General features: G+C 38.3%; 1 protein-coding gene across 3 annotated transcripts in view; it reads right to left on the reverse strand.

Annotated features, from left to right (window-relative positions):
* The window catches only part of MAPK14 (mitogen-activated protein kinase 14), a 73,569-nt gene that overhangs the window by 15,458 nt on the left and 35,203 nt on the right, over positions 1-22,908 (reverse strand). For 2 of the 3 annotated variants that reach the window (XM_021684676.2, XM_021684675.1), the window contains exons 4-8: positions 13,145-13,256; positions 12,405-12,434; positions 12,021-12,068; positions 11,215-11,329; positions 10,579-10,650 (exon numbers count right to left, since the gene is read on the reverse strand). In XM_021684676.2, the coding sequence (XP_021540351.1) occupies positions 10,579-10,650; positions 11,215-11,329; positions 12,021-12,068; positions 12,405-12,434; positions 13,145-13,256 (377 nt within the window). The remainder of the gene's footprint in view (positions 1-10,578; positions 10,651-11,214; positions 11,330-12,020; positions 12,069-12,404; positions 12,435-13,144; positions 13,257-22,908) is intronic. The other variant, XM_044917685.1, reaches the window with a different exon arrangement.

The raw sequence follows: 22,908 nt of genomic DNA on the forward strand, positions 1-22,908 counted from the left end.
AAAATGATTCCATTTACAAGTATTAAGTCCCCTCACATTCTTCAGGAACAAATTTAAGTGGGTAGCTATCCCACACCACAAATGAAAACCGACTACTTCAACTCTCAAACATGTAGTTTTACAATGTATGCATTAAAACTAGTCTCTAGAAATAAAGCTGTTGAGATTGGTACTCTCATTTAAGACTCCTGACTACTGAAATGAAGAGTCAAGTTTTACACCCCCTCCAGGGATGACAGAGACTCTGGACTGAGTTTCTTTACTGCCCTAACTTCACTTCAACATACCTGAAGAGTATGCCACCCCCACTACTCACAGTCCTCACTACAGCAATGAGTTGGGGGACCCCGTGTCTCTCTCCTGCTTCTGCCAGTATGAAACAATTACAGGTCTGAAGAATAAAGTCCCAATTCCTCAGCCCCTCAAGGCCCTCCCTGCTTTGGCATCAAGCTTCCTTTCTGACTCTGCTTCAAACTATTACTCCTTGATGTACTCAATGCTTCAATGCACCCCAAATATTCTAGACACTGCTCAGTTTCCAGCTTCTTATTTATCCAAGTCATAAACAGAATTACACTCCATTCCCCGCTCCTACGAAGCCTTTTCTTATTTATTTTTCAAAGTCCTACTCAAACAAGGACTCTGCCGTGAAGTCTTTCTGGATATCTTAGGTTCAAAATAATCTCTACTTCTTCTCAATAACTATACCTCTATTATAGCATTTTTATCACTGTCTTATTTTATAATTAGAGAGTAGACATTTGTCCCAGTAACTCCTATAACTCACTTTCCACTGAGTATGATCATTCTGTTTTTAGGGACAGCTGCTATTTTATCTCTAGCACCTTCCACAGAGTAGTTTGATAAATACTGGTTGGCTTGAAAAGACTTGCTGTAATAGGCTTTTTAACTCAGCTCTGCCTTGCCCTCAAAAACCTATAATGACCATACTCTGTGGAAAGTCTAAATACAAAACAGTTACGAAAAGTTGTTTCATTTAATATCAGGCCTAAGAAAGTTTTTGAACACTCCATCTGAGGTGTTCACATCAAAGAGAGTGTACAAATATAGGGCCATGAGTGTGTAAGGGCTATGGACAAAAAGAATTGCTACAGCATGATAGCCAATACTTAGGAGATTAGTAAACACACAATGCAAAATAAAAATCTACTTAGTAGCTAAAAGCACTTGCATGAAGGAAGTCAAAGCATGCAGACTTTGGAAGAAATCACCACAGGTTCTCCAAGAGCTGGCAAATCCACTGAAATACAGCTCAGTCTTCCAATAGTACCAGCTACTCTAAGGCCACTACAATTTGTCCAGGCAGTTAAGGCCAGAAGGCGCTTCAAGAAGCTACATAAGCAGAGCAAAGCAAAATTTACCACACTGTGACAATTAGTTATTTCCACAAGTCATCCTTCATAATTGGTTTAACTCTTTTTTCCTAGATAGAAGAAATTTTACTATTAGGTAAAAACGTGTTTTAATGGTCACAATCAAATTGTCAAAATTTAAATCCTAGATCTCCTGGTCCTTTCTAAAACAACCACCAAGGCCTAAGATTACTCTCTAGGTTCTCTGTAACAAAAGTAAAAGGGAGAACAAACAGTTAAGGAAATCAACCTAAGGGTACTAGGGTAATTACAGGGAAAATAAGAGAGGAATATTCTCTTCACTTCTAAGTGTTCTAGGCAACTCCAAGAAAGCGTCCACAGGCCAGAGAGTTGAAGATGAGGAAGAGGACCAGTGGCAGGACCTCCCTGCAGCTACTGCTACAAGTGAGCCGCAGTTTTCAATGAGACAAAACCCATACAGACAAAGCCAGAACATCAAAGTTTGGAGGTAGGAGATCCTCCTGGAGACAGGATGGACTACAAGAAGACTTAGTCTACTTTCTTCTCTTCTTGGCTGTCAAAATAGTCATTTTCACTGCCACACACAAAAATTCTTAAGGTACTCTAGGTTTGTGGACACACATGAAAATTCCAACCTTTTCTGGGAAAAAAAAATTCTATATTTTCAAGTTGGGAGAAGAAAAGGCAAATAACCTAGTGAAACATTTTTCTTCTTCAACATTAGGACACTTGCTTTTAGTGTCTAAAGTGAAACTGCTTTTTTTAAAATGAAAGAGAACAGGGGTGCCTGGGTGGTTCAGTTGGTTGAGCGCTGACTCTTGCTTTCAGCTCAGGTCATGATCTCAGGGTCTTGAGATCAAGCCCTGCATCAGGCTCTGTGCTTGGCAGGAGTCTGCTTGAGATTCTCTCGCTCCTTCTGCCCCTCCCCCACTAAAATTAATTAATTAATTAATTCTAAAATGAGAGATAACAAGGGTGCCTCACTGGCTCCCTCAGCTGGTGGCGAATGCAACTCTTGATCTCAGGATTGTGAGTTTGAGCCCCATGCCGTGAGTAGAGCTTACTTTTAAAAAACTTTTTTAATTAAGAAAAATAAAATGAGAGAATATTTGAAACCAGTGACTGCAAGTGAGGGGTAGATGTGACAGGAAGGGGTACACCAGAAGTTTTTAGCTCTATTGGCATGTTTTATCTCATGATCTGGGAGCTATGAACACCAGTGTTCATTATATTATTGTCTTTTTGTAAGTAATTCATAAAATGTTTGCAAAAATCAAAAGAAGAAATGAATAAAGCAGAATTAAGAAGCAAATTTAATATACTAAGGAAATTCATACGGAGTAAGGCAGCAGCTAATGGCAAGTAGATTATAACCCATCAGCTCCGTTATCCTCTAGTTAATATCTTAAAGAGTACCACTTCTATTAAAATGAAAGAAGGAACAAAGGTTTTACACATTTAGGAAATTCATGTGATTACCTAGGAAAGGAAAACCACAGCAAGCAAATGCTGTGATCTCTGGAAGAGAAAACAGTATCTGGTGGGTAACAGAGCTGTGAAACTCATTTTCTCTCCTCTTTTAGGCTACAGACTATTAAGTGTTAGTAAAACTATTTTCTAAGTGGTCACACTTCTCAAAAATCAGTTTCCAGCTTTGAAATAAGTTAGCACTAGACCCAATTTTGTAATCCCATATGAATCTGAGAATGGACTTTTCCATTTCTGCAGAAAAGGCTACTGGAATTTTGCTAGAGATTGTGTTGAATTTTTAGGTCACTTTGGGTATTATTGACATCTTAACAATGTAAAGTCTTCCTATACATGAACACCAGATGTCTTCCCATTTATTAATAAATAAGAAATAAGTTACCACTAGACCCGAAGAGACATTCTTTATCCTCACTCTCTTCTAAATATGAAGTTCTGCTAGCCGTGTCCACTTGCTATATCTAGTCAACTGGGCTTATAAGGCAGGGCTTCATTCTTTACATAAATAATACTATTTTGAGCTAGATGGAAGAAGGGTTCTACACAGTCATAAATGAAAATAGTTTCTAAACTAACAATATATAATTAGCTTTAAGACAAAAATGAGTATTTCTTCCCTTTAGGGGAACTCTAAGGATTATTAACAACCAGTACTAAAAGAATCTCTCAAGGAGGAGACTAATCACAAAAAAAGTGAGAAAAAGGTAGAATAGAAACAAAACTTAACAGGGATCTAAAACTGCACTGTCCAATGTAATACCAATCACATGTGATTAATTAAATTTAAATGTCATCTAAATGAAATCTAATAAAATTTGAAATTCAATTAAAAACACTCATAAAACCATGAATATAAAGGAACTTCTCTGACGTGATACTTCCTTGACCAAATAAAGAGCATTTATGAAAAGTACACAGCTAAAATCATGGACAGTGGAAACAAACTGAAAACTTTCCCTCTAAGATAAGAAGAAAACAAGGATGCCCACTTCACTACTGCTATTCAACACTGTACTGGAAGTTCCAGCCAGAACAACTGGAAAACCATCTCTATTTGCAGATGACCCAATCCTATGTATAGAAAATACCAGAGAATCTACAAGAAACCTACTAGAGCTAATAAACAATTTGAGTAAAGATGCAGTGCACAAAATCAACAAGAATCAGCTGTGTTTCTAAACACCAACAATAAACAACCTGAAAAGGAAATTAAGAGGGGTGCCTGGGTGGCTCAGATGGTTGAGCGTCTGCCTTCAGCTCAGGTCATGATCCCAGGGTCCTGGGATCGAGCCCCGCATTGGACTCCTGGCTCAGCGAGGAGCCTGCTTCTCCCTCTCCCCCCTGCTCATGGTCTCTCTCTCTGTATCTGTGTCTCAAATGAATAAATAAAATCTTAAAAAAAAAAAGAAATTAAGAAAGCAATTTCAGGGGTGCCTTGGTGGCTCAGTTGGTTAAGTATCTGCCTTCAGCTCAGGTCATGATCCCAGGGTCCTGGAATCGAGCCCCGTGTCGGGCTCCCTGCTTAGCGGGGAGTCTGTTTCTCCCTCCCCCTTCACCCCTCCACCCACTTGTGCTCTCTTTCTCTTTCTCTCAAATAAATAAATAAAATCTTTTAAAAAAAAAAAGCGTAAAAAATAAAAAAACAAAAGGAAAAAAGAAAGCAATTTCATTTACAATCTTTTATTCTAAAAGAATAAAATACTTAGGAATAAATTTAACCATGAAGGCGAAAGATTTGTCCAGTGAAAATTATAAAATATTGCTGAAAGAAATTAAGAACTAATAAATGGGAAGACATCTGATGTTCATGGAAAGGAAGACTTTATATTGTTAAGATGTCAATAATACCCAAAGTGACCTAAAAATTCAACACGATCTCTAGCAAAAGTCCAATAGCCTTTTCTGCAGAAATGGAAAAGTCCATTCTCAAATTCATATGGGATTACAAAAGACCCTGAAGAGCCAAAACAAAAACAAAAACACTTGACAATGAGAACAAAATTGAAGGATTCACACTTCCTGAATGCAAAACTTACCATATAAAGTTTCAGGAATCAAAACAACATGTGGAAATGCTATAAGGATAGATATATAGACCAACAGAATAGAATTAGCTTTTGACAAAAGTGCCAGGCCCATTCAGTGGGGGGGTAGTCTCTTCAACAAATCGTGCTGAGACCACTGGATTTCCACATGCAAAAGAATAAAGCTGGAACTCTAACCTGACATCATACACAAAACTTAACTCGAAATGGATCAAAGACCTAAATATAAGAGAAACCCATACAATTCTTAGTAGAAAACATAGTAAATCTTCTCAACCTTGAATTTGGTAATATATTCTTAGTTACGACATGAGCAACAAAAGAAAAAATAAATTGGAACTTCAAAAAATCAAAACCTTAGTACATCAAAGGACATTATCAAGAAAGTGAACAGACAGACCACAGAAGGGGAGAAAATATTTGCAAATCATGTATCTAATGAAGGTTTAATATCCAGAATACATAAAGAACTAAACTCAACAATAAAAAGACCACCCAATTAAAAGATGGGTAATGGACTTGAGCAGATATTCCTCCACAGAAGATAAACAAATGGACAATAAACACAGGGACAGATGCTCAACATTATTGGTCATTAGGGAAATACAAATTAAAATTACGAAGAGGTACCACTTTGTACCTGCAATGATGGCTATAATTAAAAAAGGCCGGGGGAGGAGGAGGAAGGAACAAGTGTTGGTGAAGATGTGGAGAAACTGCTCATACATCATTGGTGGGCAAAAATGGTGCAACTGCTGTGGAAAATAGTTCGGTGGCTCATCAAAAAGCTAAACACAGAATTACCACATGACCCAACAATTCCACTCCTAGATATATACCGCAAAGAATTGAAAGCAGAGACTCAAATAACTGTATATCAATGTTCATTGTAGCACTAATCATAATTGCCAAAGGTGAAAATAACCCAAGTGTCAATGAACAGATGAGTACATAAACAAAATGTGGCATATACACACAATGGAATAGTATTCAGCCATAAAAAGGAATGAAGTTCTGATAACATGCTACAACACAGATAAACCTTGAAAACATGGCTAACGGAAATAATCAAGAAACAAAAGAACAAATATTGTGTGATTCCACTTATAAGAAATATCTAGAATAAGCAAATTCAGGAAACAGAAGAGAGGAAACTAGAGGCTATGGGAAAGAAGAATGGGGGAGTTATTATTCAACAGGTATGAGGTGATGAAATGTTTTGGAAATAAGATAGTGGCGATGCTTTGAGGTGATGAAAATGTTTTGGAAATAAGATAGTGGCGATGGCTGCACAATTACATTGTGAATGTAATTAGTGCCCCTGGACTGTATATTTAAAAATGGTTAAAATGGTAAATTTTGTGTTAGGTATATTTTACCACAATAAGAAAAAGTTAAAATGGCAAATTTTATGTTAATACATTTTACCGCAGAGTATTTTTAATCAGTTCCCTAAGTTTCACTAGCCACATTGTAAGTGCTCAATAGCCATATGTGGCTGGTGGCTACCAACCACCACAGTGTGCAGCACAAATATAAAATATTTGCAACACCACAGAAAATTCTATTAGATAGCGCTTATCTAGAAGCTAAAGCCACCAGTTCTAAATGGAAGTTGATTAATAAATGAGAAAAACAGGGAGAAAACTGCACTCAAATAAAGAGCATGCTCTAGAGGTTGCCTCGGCATTCAGTTGCATTTAAAAATCATAAATAAGCAGTAGCTGCATGCTTTTCTGGGCAAAGGAAGAATGGTGGGGCCAGCACATTCTCCAAAGGTTTTAAGAGAAGTTCTAGTAATCAGGGGAATAGGTAACAAAATGATGGAAAGAAACTGTGACCTGAGTCATAAATAACAGTTGTGGACCTATCTTTTCTGGATCTTGGTTTCCTCACATCTATTAAAAACAGGGGGTTCAATCAGAGGTTTTCTAACATCCTTCTAGGCCCCCAAGTAGATAAGCCTAAATTCTTAATTTTTGATCTCATTGGTATCTTAAAAAAAAAAAAAAAAAATGAGGAAAGACTGCCTAACTAAATAATTTTTTTAGGATCAGCCGAAAAGGTTAAAAGTAAAAGTCAGCTGGGTTAAATTCCAGTTGTGCTTAGCACTTGCTCCACACTAGAATCAACTGGGGACTTAAAAAATATACCAAAGCCTGTGCTTTGACCCCACCAGTTGAAGTTGGGTCTCTGGTGCCCAGGCATTTGGAGTTTTTAAAAGCTCCCTAAAGTATTTTGATGAAAAATGAGTTAAGAACCACTATGCTAGGGCGCCTGGGTGGCTCAGTTGGTTAAGCGACTGCCTTCGGCTCAGGTCATGATCCTGGAGTCCTGGGATCGAGTCCCGCATCGGGCTCCCTGCTCGGCGGGGAGTCTGCTTCTCCCTCTGACCCTCCTCCTTCTCATGCTCTCTGTCTCTCATTCTCTCTGTCTCAAATAAATAAATAAAATCTTAAAAAAAAAAAAAAGAACCACTATGCTAGACTATAAGTAATTGCACACTTCAGGCAAGAAAAAAAAATAATAGAAAACACTTTCCTCTTTCCTTGTCAGGCCACCAGAGCTACATCCAAACAGATGGCAACTGACAAGATGGGGGTTACATATATTACAAATACAAATCCTCTGAATTTGATTTTTACGATCCCAGGAGAATATCTGTCTCAAAAAGAGCCAAGTGAAAAGAATCGGTGTATTACTAAAATAAGAATTTTGAAATGAATTTGCATGTATTAAAAAAAAAAAAAGCCCATGGGAAAAGGTCTAAATGCTAGGTTTTCTCTAAAGTTCATAGAAGGAAAAGAAGTATGCATAACAAGGGAAGACTTCTTCCAGGTTGAAAGTTAGCATTCTTTTATTTTTTTATTATTATTTTTTTCAAGAGAGAGTGTGTGCATGTGCAAGATCGGGGAGATGGGGGGCGGTGGGCAGAGGGAGAGGGAAAGAGAGAATCTCAAACAGGCTCCACACCCAGCATAGAGCCCAATGCAGGGCTCGATCTCACAAACCTGAGATCATGACCTGAGCTGAAATCAAGACTCAGATGCTTAACCGACTGAGCCACCCAGGTGCGCGTGAAAGTTAGCATTCTAAAAGAGTCAAGGCGGGGCGCCTGGGTGGCTCAGTTGGTTAAGCAACTGCCTTTGGCTCAGGTCATGATCCTGGAGTCCCGGGATCAAGTCCCGCATCAGGATCCCTGCTCAGCAGGGAGCCTGCTTCTCCCTCTGACCCTCCCCCCCCTCTCATGTGCTCTCTCATTCTCTCTCACTCAAATAAATAAATAAAATCTTTTAAAAAAAATAAAAATAAAAATAAAAGAGTCAAGGCATCAGGGAGTAGGCAGCTGTCTGAGATAAAACCATAGGGCAGGGCGCCTGGGTGGCTCAGTTGGTTAAGCGACTGCCTTCAGCTCAGGTCATGATCCCAGGGTCCTGGGATCGAGTCCCGCATCGGGCTCCCTGCTCTGTGGGGAGCCTGCTTCTCCCTCTCCCACTCCCCCTCCTTGTGTTCCCTCTCTCACTGTGTCTCTCTCTGTCAAATAAATAAATAAAATCTTAAAAAAAAAATAAAAATAAAAATAAAACCATAGGGCACAACTGCTTTGAAACCTTTCTACCAGTAGCCTGCCAAGGGGATCCATCCTTTACTACTCGTCACAAAATTTAAATAAAACAAACAAAAATTAACCTTTAATGATTCATAGGTAGACAACAGGGTGGGAAAGTAAAGGGAAAAACTGTTTCCCAAAAGTCACTAATGAAGATGATGGTTAACATTTCCTGGCAGGCTCCAAGAACGTTCCAGATACTATCTCACTGAATTCTCACAGCCACCTTGCGAGGTATATACCATTAACATTTTATGGTTAAGGAAACCGGGAGATAGAGGTTAGAAAATGTGCTCAAAGTCACACAGCTGGGAGTAAACGAGGTAGGATCTAAACCCAGGAAGTCTGATTCCAGAGTATGTGCTCTCGACTAGTATACCCTGCTGTCTCTCTCTCTCCACCATTCTGGTTATCTATGTAGGCATAAGTGTCTGCAGCTGACTGGAGACAGACGGAGACAGATATAATAAAGGAGACGAGGGAAGAGGGGAACAGAGCAATGCAGCAGAGTAGTATGCTCAGGAAGACAGCTAAAGGATGGGACTCTGAGATATGTACCTGAAGAAAGGGGGAATTACAAATTTTCCCTAATTCTCTTAGCCTGGACTGTAATGTATATACCACATTTCTAAGACGTACACATAAGGTGAATGAAGCAAAGGACAAAGGAGAAACACTAGGTATTTAAACTAAGAATCTGGGCATGAGAAGCAGAGCTCTGTATCAATGCAGAAATATTCAGAGGGAAATAAACAGCTTTGCCTGAGGGGCAGAAGTTTTTCAGTTCATTAGGAAAGTACATTTCCTCTAGCAGAAGATAGTTAGAATATGTGAATAGATAACATGAACATCACAGTCACCACAGAAGTATGTCCCAAACTATAAGCAAGTAAACTGATGTTCTGGTTTATAAACTCCATGAGTTTGCTTAGGTGAGAGGCTGAAACAGCTTTTAGGTCTCTAAGCATGACAGAACACATTCATAGCATAACTGCAGCATCTTTAAAGCTCAACCAAACCCACTCCCAGGCTACTCAGATGAATTATACAAAAATCTTCAAACCTAATTCTAGACACATAAGTCAACATTCTTTCTCACCTGAACATTTTCCCCAAGTAAAAGTAATGGGAGTTCCAACAAACCACATTTTGCTGATATTATTTCTTTCTTTCTTTTTTTTTTTTTTAAAGATTTTATTTATTTATTTGAGAGAGAGGGAATGAGAGAGAGCACATGAGAGGGGTTAGGGTCAGAGGGAGAAGCAGACTCCCTGCCGAGCAGGGAGCCCGATGCGGGACTGGATCCAGGGACTCCAGGATCATGACCTGAGCCAAAGGCAGTCGCTTAACCAACTGAGCCACCCATGCGCCTGACATTTTGCTGATATTATTTCTAAACCATGAAATGGGCATGCAGCAGACAAGAAAGGACCTAAAATAAAAGGGCTATGATAAACTATAAACTAGATAATAAATCTGGAAGTAAATTAAGGTTTGGCTACACTCTAGGCTAAAAACAAAACTGCGCTGCAAAAAAAAAAAGGCACTCGTCAGGATGACCTTATCACTTCTTGTTTTTATTATTTGTTGTTAAACAACAAATATAAAGATAGTCAGCAGGTACATCATTATAGGGACCAAATATAATCTTTTTAACATGTAAACCAAACACAAAAGCTAAAGATACCCCTGATTTGTAAATGGTACCTTGTGCTCATTAAGTGTTATACAAGCAGACTAAACCAGTCATTGAGATCTGGAGCTTCTCAGAAATACACTCAGGTTGCAGAACTGCTGTGAGAAGATTAATATAATAAGGGACTCACTGTAAAAAGATGATATGTGAGAGATGTAAAGAGTTCTCCAGCTTATGAGGAATTTTTCCAACTCACACAAGTAAATTGAAGGCTCTTTCTTGACAAGGCAAGATATTCAGTCAGAGGGCAGACCTCATAACACGTATCTGAACTATTTAAGCAAGTAACTGAGAGCCTTCCCTAGAGCTAGGCAAAAGCAATATACTTCCATGGACACTGAAATACAGATAAGAAACAAGAATCCAAAACTTTTTAAAGGATACGGTCTGTACCAGGAAACAACGTTCTTCCAGTCAACAGCTCGGCCATTATGCATCCCACTGACCAAATATCAACTGGCAAAATTAAAGAGAAAAGGGCATACGATGTCACTGTCATCATACTTGACCACAAATGAAACTATAACTAGAGGTGAAATACTCAAATTAATATATAATACATTCGAGGTTCAACAATCATACTCTTCTTTACAGAAGTAAGCTTATTAAGACCCCAGTAAAGGGCTACATAGGTGGGACATCAAAACATAGTTAAGGCAAGAGAAACAAGCTGTTCACAAAGGGGTAGAGATTCTTATTGGTAGAAATGGTAGATTCTCCAAAGTAATGTTGAGCGGTTAAAATTATGAACCCATTGTCTTCAGGTAGAGGTACTCACAGAATATGCTGGAAATCTAAATAAATAAAAACCCAACTGCTAAATCACAAAGTTTGAAAGCTGTGTATAAAAATCCCACTTTCTCTATCTGAGCAACTGAAATATTTCCTGTTGACTTTAAAAGGATCACTGAGGGGGGAAAAAGATGTTTCCTCCCACTCCCATCATCTCTACTTCTGAGAATCCCAAATACACCCAACATGGTGACTAATAAGGTGCCAAATAACCAATAAAAGCAATACCTGTCTGGTTGTAATGCATCCAGTTCAGCATGATCTCAGGAGCCCGGTACCACCTGGTGGCCACATAGCCTGTCATTTCATCATCTGTATGTCGGGCCAGTCCAAAATCCAAGATCTAAGGGAGAAAAGAGAAATCAGGCACTGGACAGTCAAGCTCCTAAGACTTATAAAGCAGGAGGGGAAAAAAACTCTAGTGCCTTAGAAAAAGGAAGAATAATATAGGACTTTCATAAACATACTTCCTAGTCCATGCTTAGAACACATGATAAACACAGCAAGAACTTTAAAAAATAAAATTACAAAAAGCTAAACAAAAAATGCTACTCCTGAGGATTTATTCAAAAGCAATGGAAACATATATCCACCCAAAGGCTTGAATATGAATATTCATAGCAGCTATACACAGCCCCAAACTAGAATTGAAGCAAATGTCTATCAAGGAGAGATGGATAAACAAATTCTGGCATATTCATAAAATGAATACTACTCAGCAATAAAAAGGAATGAACTACTGATAAAACACAGATAGATTTCAAAAATATTATACGAAGCATAAGTTAGACACATACACACAAAGAGACTGTATGATTCCATTTATGTGAAATTCCAGAAAAAATAAATCTATAGTGTCAGCAAGCAGATCAGTGGTTGTCTGAAGCCAGGATTAGGGGTAGCGGAGGGGCGGTTCAAATTTCAAAATCTGATATTCCTAAGGACAGTATGAATTTTCGGATATAGTCTGCCTGGTTAGTCAAACACATAATTACACGTTGAAACAAACAATTACCAGTGTCTGTTCATCTCACCTTCAGCTCACAGTCTTCATTCACAGCTAGATTACTAGGTTTTAGGTCCTAGGAAGCAAAAGTACAGAGAAGACAGGATCAACTTCGTGATACATGGTAGGTTTTCTCCCTACAGGTAATGATGAAGATCCAAACATAAAGGTAAGACTTTATCCAGCTATCAATGATCTCCATCTATAGTCACTAGCTAGTCCTAATTAGCCTTAAATAACTAAAAACTATACATCTTCTTTCTTTAATAAGTTTAAACCTAGAGCAAAGTTACAATCAATCAATATAGTTCCATGGCTAAAGTAAGTTTAGATTAGGATCTTGGCTGAATGCAGGTCCTCTCCACTTCAGTACCCCCCTCCTCCCCAAATAATTTAATCAAAATCACATTACCCTGTGAATTATGTCAGCTGAATGTATATACTGTGAAAGAGAGAAAGGTCAATTAATCATAAAGTTATCTCCAACCTCTTACAGTCATATGACACAGTTAAATATATTTTCATGAACCAGTAAGAAATGCGAGTATTAAATAATGGGATTAGAAATGAGAACAAGTAATTAATAGTAATCTGTACATTTATCATAACTATGATTTCTATACCATCAGCTCTACTCATAGAGTTGAGGTATGAGTTAAACAGAGCTTTCAACCCGTTTTCTGGTGGGTGCTGTGGAGCTCAATGAGGACTCAAAGCTGCTAAATGTCAAAGGTGGCTTAATTTTAAAACATTACTTACCTGCCCCTCCCACAAATAAATTGGGCTCCTTGAGGAGGTTTTTAAACTTTCAACATGACACTGACCAGGTATTAGATTATCTCAAGAAATTATTACTACTCTTTAGATGTAAGAATGACGTCCTGAGCTCTTGGACATACATACTGAAATACCTATGGGTGGAATGACATTATGCCTGGACTTGCCTTAAAATAATCCAGGGATTGGGAAATACAAAAGAAACAATATTGGCCATATGTTGGTAACTGTGGTCACTGAGTAAACATAGGGGTTCATTACATTATGATTGTACTTGTGATTTTGTGAGTGTTTGAAATTTTCCATAGGAAAGGTTTGTTGTTGTTTTTTTTCCTTCCTTTTCTTAAGCCTTGGAATGGAGAAGGAAGAATATACCTTGAGACCTCGGAGAATCTGGTAGATGAGGAACTGAACATGGTCATCCGTAAGCTTCTGACATTTCACAATGTTGTTCAGATCTGCTCCCATGAGATGGGTGACCAGATACCTAGAAATTAATGGAGAGTTACATAATGATCCAGAACCCCTATAAAAGCTCTTATCTTCATAAGACTTCTAAAAGTTTTTACGAAAAGGCCACTCCTAAATTGTAACCTACTGAATAGAAGATATTTGCAAATCTGATAAAGGGTTAGTATCCAAAATATATAAACTGATACAACTCAATACCCAAAAAACAAGTAATCCAATTAAGAAATGGGCAGAAGACATGAACAGACATTTCTCCAAACAAGACATACAGATGGCCAACAGACACATGAAAAGATGCTCAACATCATCAGAGAAATGCAAATCAAAACTACAATATCACCTCACACCTGTCAGAATGGCTACAATTAAAAACACAAGAAACAACCAATGTTGGCAAGAATGTGGAGCAAAAGGAACCCTCTGACACTGTTGGTGGGAATGCAAAATGGTGCAGCTGCTGTGGAAATGGTATGGAGGTTCCTCAAAAAATTAAAAACAGAACTAGTCTACAATCCAGTAATTGCACTATTGGGTATTTATCCCAAAATACAAAAACACTAATTCAAAGGGATACATGCACCTCCATGTTTACTGTAGCATTATTTACAATAGCCAAACTATGGAAGCAGCCTAAGTATCCATCGATAGATGAATGGATGAAGATGTAGTGTATACACACACACACACACACACACACACAATGGAATATTACTGAGCCATTAAAATGAAATCTTGCCATTTGCAACCACATGGATGGAGCTAGAGTATAATGCTAAGCGAAATAAGTCAGTCAAAGACAAATATATTTGATCTCACTCATATGCAGAACATAAGAAAACAAATGAACAAAGGGGAGAAAAAAGAAAGAGAGACAAACCAACAAAAAGACTTTTAACTATAGAGAACAAACTGAACTGTACAAACCAGACAAGAGGTGGGTGGAGTGATGGCTGAAATAGGTGATGGGGATTAAAGAGTACAGCTATCATGATGGATAAAATAAAATAAAATAAAATAGCTACCCACTAAGTACCACAGTGATCGCTAAAAACTTAATAACTACTCATGGGGGGCTCATTTTTAATACCCCTATTCTAACTTTACGACCTACCATCTATTTTTCTAAAAATTTCTATACTCGTTCCTACTTGATGTTAGTTATCTAAAGAGAAAAGAAAAGAGCAAAGGTGAAAATCAGAATGAAGTATGTGTTAGTATCAGTTTTTTAAAAAGTGTTGTTCCATGAGAAATATACAGTGCTACTAAATGCACTGCTGTAATAAAGTATCTGGGATTTTTAGGGGCGCCTGGGTGGCTCAGTCGGTTAAGCGACTGCCTTCGGCTCAGGTCATGATCCTGGAGTCCCGGGATCGAGTCCCGCATCGGGCTCCCTGCTCCGCAGGGAGTCTGCTTCTCCCTCTGACCCTCCCCCTCTCATGTGCTCTGTCTCATTCTCTCTCTCTCAAATAAATAAATAAAATCTTTAAAAAAAAAAAGTATCTGGGATTTTTAAATCTATCATTCTATTTTCACCTCATTATACACAAAGTTGTAGATTCTAAAATAGTATTTTTAAATTTTCAAATTATAATTCTCCTTTTTCAGGATTCACTGGCAAAAGGATATTGTTCACTGACAATATTCCCTCATTTACTTTAAAGGAAGGAGGAACATTATCTATAAGCAAGATGGGGCATTCCAGAACCTCTCCTCACAGGTGTGGTGCTGGTTATTAATCCTATGTGGTCAGATTAGGGAACAATTACATTCAAGTCCAACAGGTTCACCATAGATATTCTAGATGCAATACCTTACCCACTCATTACTGTATTACACAGCCATGGGAACATAAAAACCAGATCAGTACTAAAAAGGCTGAATTTTTAAAAAGCAGGTTAGGTTTTATCTACTGTGTAAGAATCACTACTCATTTCTGAGGCTGAATAATAATGTATACCAACTGAGCTATGAAGAATGGTGATTTCATTTCATTTCTATTTTTATTTTTTATAAATTTGGAGGGAAAGAAACCAGGCTAGTAAATTTAAATCTACTATTAACATATTATATAAATAAATATGTGTATGACCTCTCTTCACATAGACACACACACACACTTTGTTATTACTTTCTTTCCTCAAAGAGGAATTGAAATTTTTTTCTGTTTCATAATTTCCCTGTGGGGATGATACAGCCAGTTCCCAATTTCACAAAGATCAAAAGAACTTAGCCTAGATGTGAAATTAAGATTTTAGCATTTCATATTTTTCAAGCTTGCACAATTATACTGCCTTGAGGAAGGGCAGACTGTAAATGTAACTTAAAGAAAAAACTGGACTTTCTGAAATGTTTCATAAAGGTAGTTCTCTTGTAAGAGATGTTCCAAGTTGAACATAACATAACCAGATGCAGTCAGTGCTTATTCTGTGCCAAGCACTGTTTATAATGCCTGCGTCTCATGGTCTCTTCCTGACAACTCTGTAAGGTTAAGTCCCATTAGCTTTCCCATTTCAACGATGAGGAAACAGAGACAGAACAAGGATATGTAACCTGCTCAAGGTTAAGAGTGGTAATATCAGGTTGAAATGAAAACTGTCTGCTCTCAAGACCATGCATGATCTTAATCACAGCACATATTGCCTCCAAATTCTTCCAGGTCACTTCAAATTTAAGTCAAGAGAACGATCTTTTCAAAAAAAGTTTTATAAGTATCACAATAATCTAGAAGCAGTATCTCCAGATAATTTCCGTAGTAATTCTCAATACTTACTATCAAAGTTAACCTTTAACGAAAGAAGAAAGCTGGCAAAAACCTAGCAATATTCCATTAATCACAGTCACCGAAGTTTTCAACACCAATGACACATAATCTGACAAATATGAAAATGTTGCCAATAACTGGTTAATATTTTGAAATATTTTGAAACTGGTTAATATTTAGACTTCTCCCAGAGGATCTAGTATAATGGTTGCCATATCCATAATTTCAATTATGACAAATTGCAAGGCTCAGGTTGAGGAAGAGAGAATCCAATTTTTATTTTATAAGTGTGTTTTGCAAATAATTACTTTTTATGACTTTGGATAGTAAAAGGATTATTTTCTCAACTTTAAAAAATAATATATTTTTTAAAGATTTTATTTATTTATTTGCGAGAGAGAGAATGAGAGACAGAGAGCACGAGAGGGAAGAGGGCAGAGGGAGAAGCAGACTCCCTGCCAAGCAGGGAGCCCGATGCGGGACTCGATCCGGGGACTCCAGGATCACGACCTGAGCCGAAGGCAGTCGCTTAACCAACTGAGCCACCCAGGCGCCCCTTTAAAAAATAATTTTAAAGAGAAAAGGTAAACAAAGAAAACATTGTTCTAGATGATTCCACTTAGAATCTATCTTAATTTGACTTGAAATAAAACCTAAAAATTTTAACTAATATGTCTGTGCTAGTTCACAAATATGTTAAGCAACCATAGTAATTTCAAGTATAACTACTGTGTTTAAATGGTTACCAGTAGGGGCGCCTGGGTGGCTCAGTAGATTAAGCGTCTGCCTTCTGCTCAGGTCATGATCCCAGGGTCCTGGGATCAAGCTGTGTCGACCTGTGTCGGGCTCCCTGCTCAGAGGGGAGCCTGCTTTTCCCTTTCTTCCCACCCCCCAACTCGTGTTCTCTTGCCATTCCTCTCTCTCAACTAAATGAATAAATCTTTAAAAAAATAAAATGAAAAATAAATAAATAAAATAAATGGTTACCAGTGACTTAAATCCTACACAGCCAGAAGATCACTGCTTGCCTTTTTTTTTTTAAGATTTAATTAATTTATTTATTTGTCAGAGAGAGAGAGAAACCACACAAACAGGGGGAGTGGCAGGCAGAGGGAGAAGAAGGCTCCTGCTGAGCAAGGAGCCTGATGCAGGACTCGATCCCAGGACCCTGGGATCATGACCTGAGTCGAAGGCAGACGCTTAACCTACTAAGCCACTCAGGTGTCCCAAAAGAGCATGCTTTTAATTAGAATATTCCACCACTGTCCCCATCAGAGACCACATCCATTTTATCACTAAAATTTCCAGACAGAGGGTGAGACTGTCAAAACATTATGTAAGTATATAAGATTAATCAGTCTAAATAGTAATAACTATCAAGCATTGCTGCCAGGCTACAATTAAGTAAACTGAAAAGCATTATTCATGGCAGAAGTGTCTTGCAGGAACTAACCTAATCACTGTATGTCGTTTCCATGAATCCCAAAGACCAATCCACAACCACCAATTGTCATATTCCAACTCATCATATACAGAAAGGTTTCCAAAAATAAATCTTCCAACAGTGGACAAAAGCAAGCATCAGCGAAGTTACTGAATGTTTATGGAAGTGGTATGAATTTTTAAATAGTGAACAAGGGAGTGAGAAGAAAATATAGATGAGCACATTTTAAACAAGTCGATTCCAAAAGGAGCAGTCACGGATGACCACATAATTTCTACAGCATTTGTCTCTAGAAAGCAAATTTAATTACATTTTAGTAAAGATGTAACTACTATTGTCAGTGTTCATAACACCTCAAATAAATTAATGGAAATTTGACTTAAGAACTGCTGGAATGCTATCTAGTTCTCCCATTTTTTTTCCTCCTTGTTTATTTTTAAGCTAGAAAGGAAAATCAAATGTAGAACAGTTATGATGGACTTTTTGAAGGAATAGGTACCACAGATTTGGGGCCCAAGTCTAGTCAGGATTCTAAAATACCTAGTTTCTTCAACCCTAATTGGACAAAGAAATATACTGAAGGTTTCCTTCCAGAAAAGGAACATTTGACAATATAAAAAAACAAACAAACATTTATTTTGGGGTAAGAGAGAGATTTTTCCCAAATAACAAGATGAGTTACAGCTACCCTATTTCAATAATTTATAATTCTGCCAGTCACAAAGAATGAGGACTATATAACCATTTTTCTCTTTAAATGAGAAGCTGGGGCACAACTGGTATGGATGGAAAAAAAAAATGATAAATCTTAAAAATTCAAATGACAAGTTCCTTTTGGCTAGAGAGTGAGACAAGGGATAGCACACAAGCTCAAACTGTGCAATCTGTAAAGACAGTGATAAAGTGACTACTCCACAGATGAAGATAGACAATGTACTCTTGGACTTACAAGGAACCCCTCCCCCCCCGCCCCCCCCCCCGTGTTTGAGAGGGAAAGGAAACAACATATTTTAGCATAATACGCAGTTGCATTTACACCTAAAGAAAGGCTATCAAAATGAATATTTGAGCAGTTTTCCATGGTAACTTTAATGAGTCTACATTTCAGCTCTGTGTCCTCAACACTCTCTATCTACAGCTCAAATGCACACAGCATCTGCCAGCCATGCCCACGAATTCCTGATGTCCCAGCTGAGTGCCTCTGCCTCTAGCTCGAGAAGTCCCAAGCTTGACAGGGGTTAACCATATCCAGAAGGCTCTGGAAGAGGTCTGCTGGGCAGCAGGACTGCTGCTGCTGCTGCTGCTAAGAGGCCTCTTGTTGGACTGAAGATCAGGAGCCGAAATAATGTCCAGAAGCAAAAATCCACTGATCCAAGCAGGATGTTCGGCCTGTCAGTTTCATCCTTCCTCTCCCCTGAACTGTTCTGAGGGCTTCCCACTGCAGCTGCAGGCCACTAGAGCAGAGAGATAATGTAGGACAAAATGACCAGGCTTATGATGGCAAAGAACATCAGGATGAAAATATCCGGCATTATGGAATCCTTAGCCGAGGAGGCCTCTGGATTCCAGGCAAATACGAGCTGTGAGCACAGACGCTGCAGCCAGTGGAGAGAAATGGCTCCCTCTTTTCCTTTCCCTACATCCATCTTTAAAAATAAATTAAGTAGGGGCACCTGGGTGGCACAGTCGGTTAAGCCTTGGACTCTTGGTTTTGGCTTAAGTCGTGATCTCAGGGTCGTGAGATGGAGCCCCGCGTCAGGCTCCATGGTTGGCATAGAAGGGAGTCTGCTTGAGATTCTCTCTCTACCCTCTCCCTCTGTCCCTCCCCTCTCTCTCAAATAAATAAATATTTAAATAAAAATGAATTAAGTAGGACTTTATTAGTTTAAAGGCTGAAAACATGGCCTGACACAAATCTCATTTTTCACTTTTCTTATGAAGATGGTCTCCTTTAAATTTAATCAAACTTAAGGAGCACAAACCACCATTTCTCAAAGTGATTCACATATAAAATCTACGAGCAAAAAGGCAGAACTCTACAATAAATGGTTTTCAGTACTCTAGACAGCGCCCATTCTAGAACTTCATTTATTAAGCACTTCTTGGACAGCACCCAGTTGTCTGGAGTCCTCCCCTATTACCTTTCTTTTTAAAGCATTATACGACCAGAAAAAAAACCTATGTAGGAAAAAAACGCTCTTCTCTATCTATAGATTGGCATATTCACTACTGTCAGCCCTATTTGATAAAGCAATTATCAAAAGGCAAAAAACATTTCCATACTTAAAGTATTTAAAATAATCACAGGGACTGACAATTTGTAACCACAAGCCTCCGAAATACACCAGATGATCCTTGGGACTTGCTACAGTCTATTTGCACACAGCAGCAGAGTAATTCTTTAAAAATAAAAATCAGATCATATCACTTCTCTCCTCAAAAGCCTTCCGTTTTCATTTAGAATAAAGATAAAAATCCCTTCAATGGCCACTAAAGCCTTACATAATCCGGTACCCTGTCCCCATTATCTCTCTGACCTCATCATCTACTTCTCTCCCCTGTTCTCATTCAACTCCACACTGGCCTCCGTACTTCAGGAACACAGGCCCCTTGCTGCAATTCCAATTCAGCATGGAGTCTTCCACCCCAAAACTTTTGCACTGGCTGTTCCTTCTGCTTGGAATGCATTTCCCCCAGATATCCATGGGTCTAATTCCTCTACTCCTTCAAACATTTGGTCCGAAATTCACCTTCTCAATGAGGCCTATCCTTGGCCACCTATTTAAAACTGCATCTCACCCCCTACCCTCACACTCCTGATTCCCTTCCCTACTCTACCTTTTTTGTCCACAGCATTACTGCCTGCTAATATATTATCTAATTTTTTGTATGCTCATTGTTTATTATTATCTATCTGTACAATGCTCAAGGAGGACAAAATTCTCTTTGTTCCCTGTAGTATCTAAAAGAACTAGAACGGTGTCTGATAGATGGTAAGCACTCAATTACTACTGAACAGAATCAAATGAGCCAGGACAACGCATATAGAATCACTAGTAAGACCAAGCAAGACACATCTTATTGAAATACTCATGCCAAAGATCTTACCTGGTCAACAGACCAGATGCTTCTAATGTAAGGAGTAAAAGCACCATTTAGCAGCCAGGTAGACAGCTTAGCCGGCTTATTTCACAACAAACTATTCTCGTTTGAAGCAAAGATTACTGAGAGGTGCCCTCTACTTACCCACATCGACCAACCTAGACTCCATGGTAGAATATTGAGCCTAGTTATATCCTATATATCCTGTTACAGGATTTAAAAAAAAAAGCTAGTCAAAAGAGAATGCACTGAGCAGACCTCAGGAAAACTAGTTCATCAACCAGTTATAAACAGGACAGCACAAGGTTGTTTCTTCAATCACTCCATCAATAAATATTAACTGCCGAGCACTGGGGATGCAATGATGAAAAAGACGAGAGGAAGGCATATATAAATGTAAAATCATAATAGAGCATGATTAGAACTATAAAAGGGAACATCAAGGTGCTAGCGAACACACAGGAGAGGGCCCCAACCCAGACTTAGGAAGGAGTTAATGAGGGAAAGATTTACTGAAGGACCCAAACCCTAAGCTAGACCCTGAAGCTTCTTTACCTTTTGAAATCAGCTCATTTGAGAAAAACGGGGCATCTTATTGACACGTCAGACAAAAACTCAATGATATTTTCTTAAAGGATGTGTAATTTATTCAGTTTTCAAGTGTAGGCATCTACAAGGAGCTTCAACTCCTTCATCTTTCTCCCGCACTGATTCTCTTATATCACCTATCTTGGATGCTCAGCCTATTTTCAAAGAATGAAAGTATGTCTGTAAGCCCAAACAATGAGGCTGGGTATTTCTTTCACAGTGATGGAGGAAAGCAGTATTTCTAAGTAATGTTTTTTTTGCTAAATTAGGAAAACAATTCTTCTCTGCCACAAAAGTCAACCAATCAATTTACTTACACAGTTTTTATCCAAATACAAAAGAAAAACCAATGGTTATCTATCTACTCCTTTAACATTCTCCATTCAATGCAAATCTCTTTTTCTGTACACTTCATATGTTTTCTTTATTTCTTTGACTGTCTGGAATAAATTTCAACCTCTATACCCCATCCATTTTTATCTGTTTCTTCAGATACAGTTATTACCTTCTTCCTCCAACTAAGCTTCTCTCATATTCTGTATGTTACTTCCACACTACAAATTTGACTTGGTCGTTTAGTTGTTTTAGACAAACATTTATGCTTCATCTCATTAATAACAGGCACCACGTGCAACTGGAAGGCCTTTAGTTTGTTGTTGTTGTTGTTTTAAGATTTTATTTATGCACAAACAATGAATCATGGAACACTTCATCTAAAACTAATGATGTAATGTATGGGGATTAACATAAGAATAAAAAAAAAAAAAAGAGGGAATTTGGACATAAGAAGAGACACCGGGGATGGACATACACAGCAAAAAGACCATGTGAGGACGCAGGGACAAGGTGACCCTCTGCAAACCAAAGAGAGAGGACTCAGGAGTAGGCAAACCTGCCAACACCCTGATCTTGTACTTTATACCTGCAGAAACTGGGAGAGATTAAACTTCTGTTGTCCGAGCCCCTCACTCTGTGGTATTTGGTTATGGCAGCCTGAGCCGACCAAGGCAAAAATGAAAGTATGTTAAATAATATAAATACATGTTCACACAACAAGGATTAAAAAGACAGACACATGGCATCTTAAATATATTAACTCCCAAGCACATGTACTTTTTTAAACTTGTATTTTTCAATAAAAATAATGTATGTACACAATAAAGAAATATTCAAACCACCGAAGAGGTTTAAAAAGTAAAAAAAAAAAAAAAAAAAGATTTTATTTATTTATTTGACAGAGAGAGACGCAACACAGCGAGAGAGGGAACACAAGCAGGGCGAGGGGGAGAGGGAGAAGCAGGCTTCCCGCAGAGCAGGGAGCCCGATGCGGGGCTCGATCCCAGGACCCTGGGATCATGACCTGAGCCGAAGGCAGACGCTTAACAACTGAGCCACCCAGGTGCCCCTGGAAAGCCTTTAGTTTTGACACAGAACCGATCACAGTATTTACCCAATAAGAAGGGTTAGCAGACTTTCAAATAATAATCATAGCCCTGGATCAAGAAAAATGTGATCAGAAATAGATTTAGAGCCAAAAGACCTGGGATGTGTGCAATTTCGTAGGTGGTATTATAGAGTTCAGTTCATTTCTCTCAAGTGCAGTTTCCTCATCTGAAATCTCTAAGTACTAAAGATTCAACAAGGAAGGAAACAAACTCCCTACTCTACTACAGCATATAAGCCAGAGAGAGAAAAGACACAATAACAAACACAGGATGGTAAAATCTGCTAAGAACAAAGTGAAGTAAGGAGCAGACACTGACAGTGAGGCAG

Source organism: Neomonachus schauinslandi, chromosome 8, assembly GCF_002201575.2.
Source record: "Neomonachus schauinslandi chromosome 8, ASM220157v2, whole genome shotgun sequence".
Taxonomy (NCBI): Eukaryota; Metazoa; Chordata; class Mammalia; order Carnivora; family Phocidae; genus Neomonachus; species Neomonachus schauinslandi.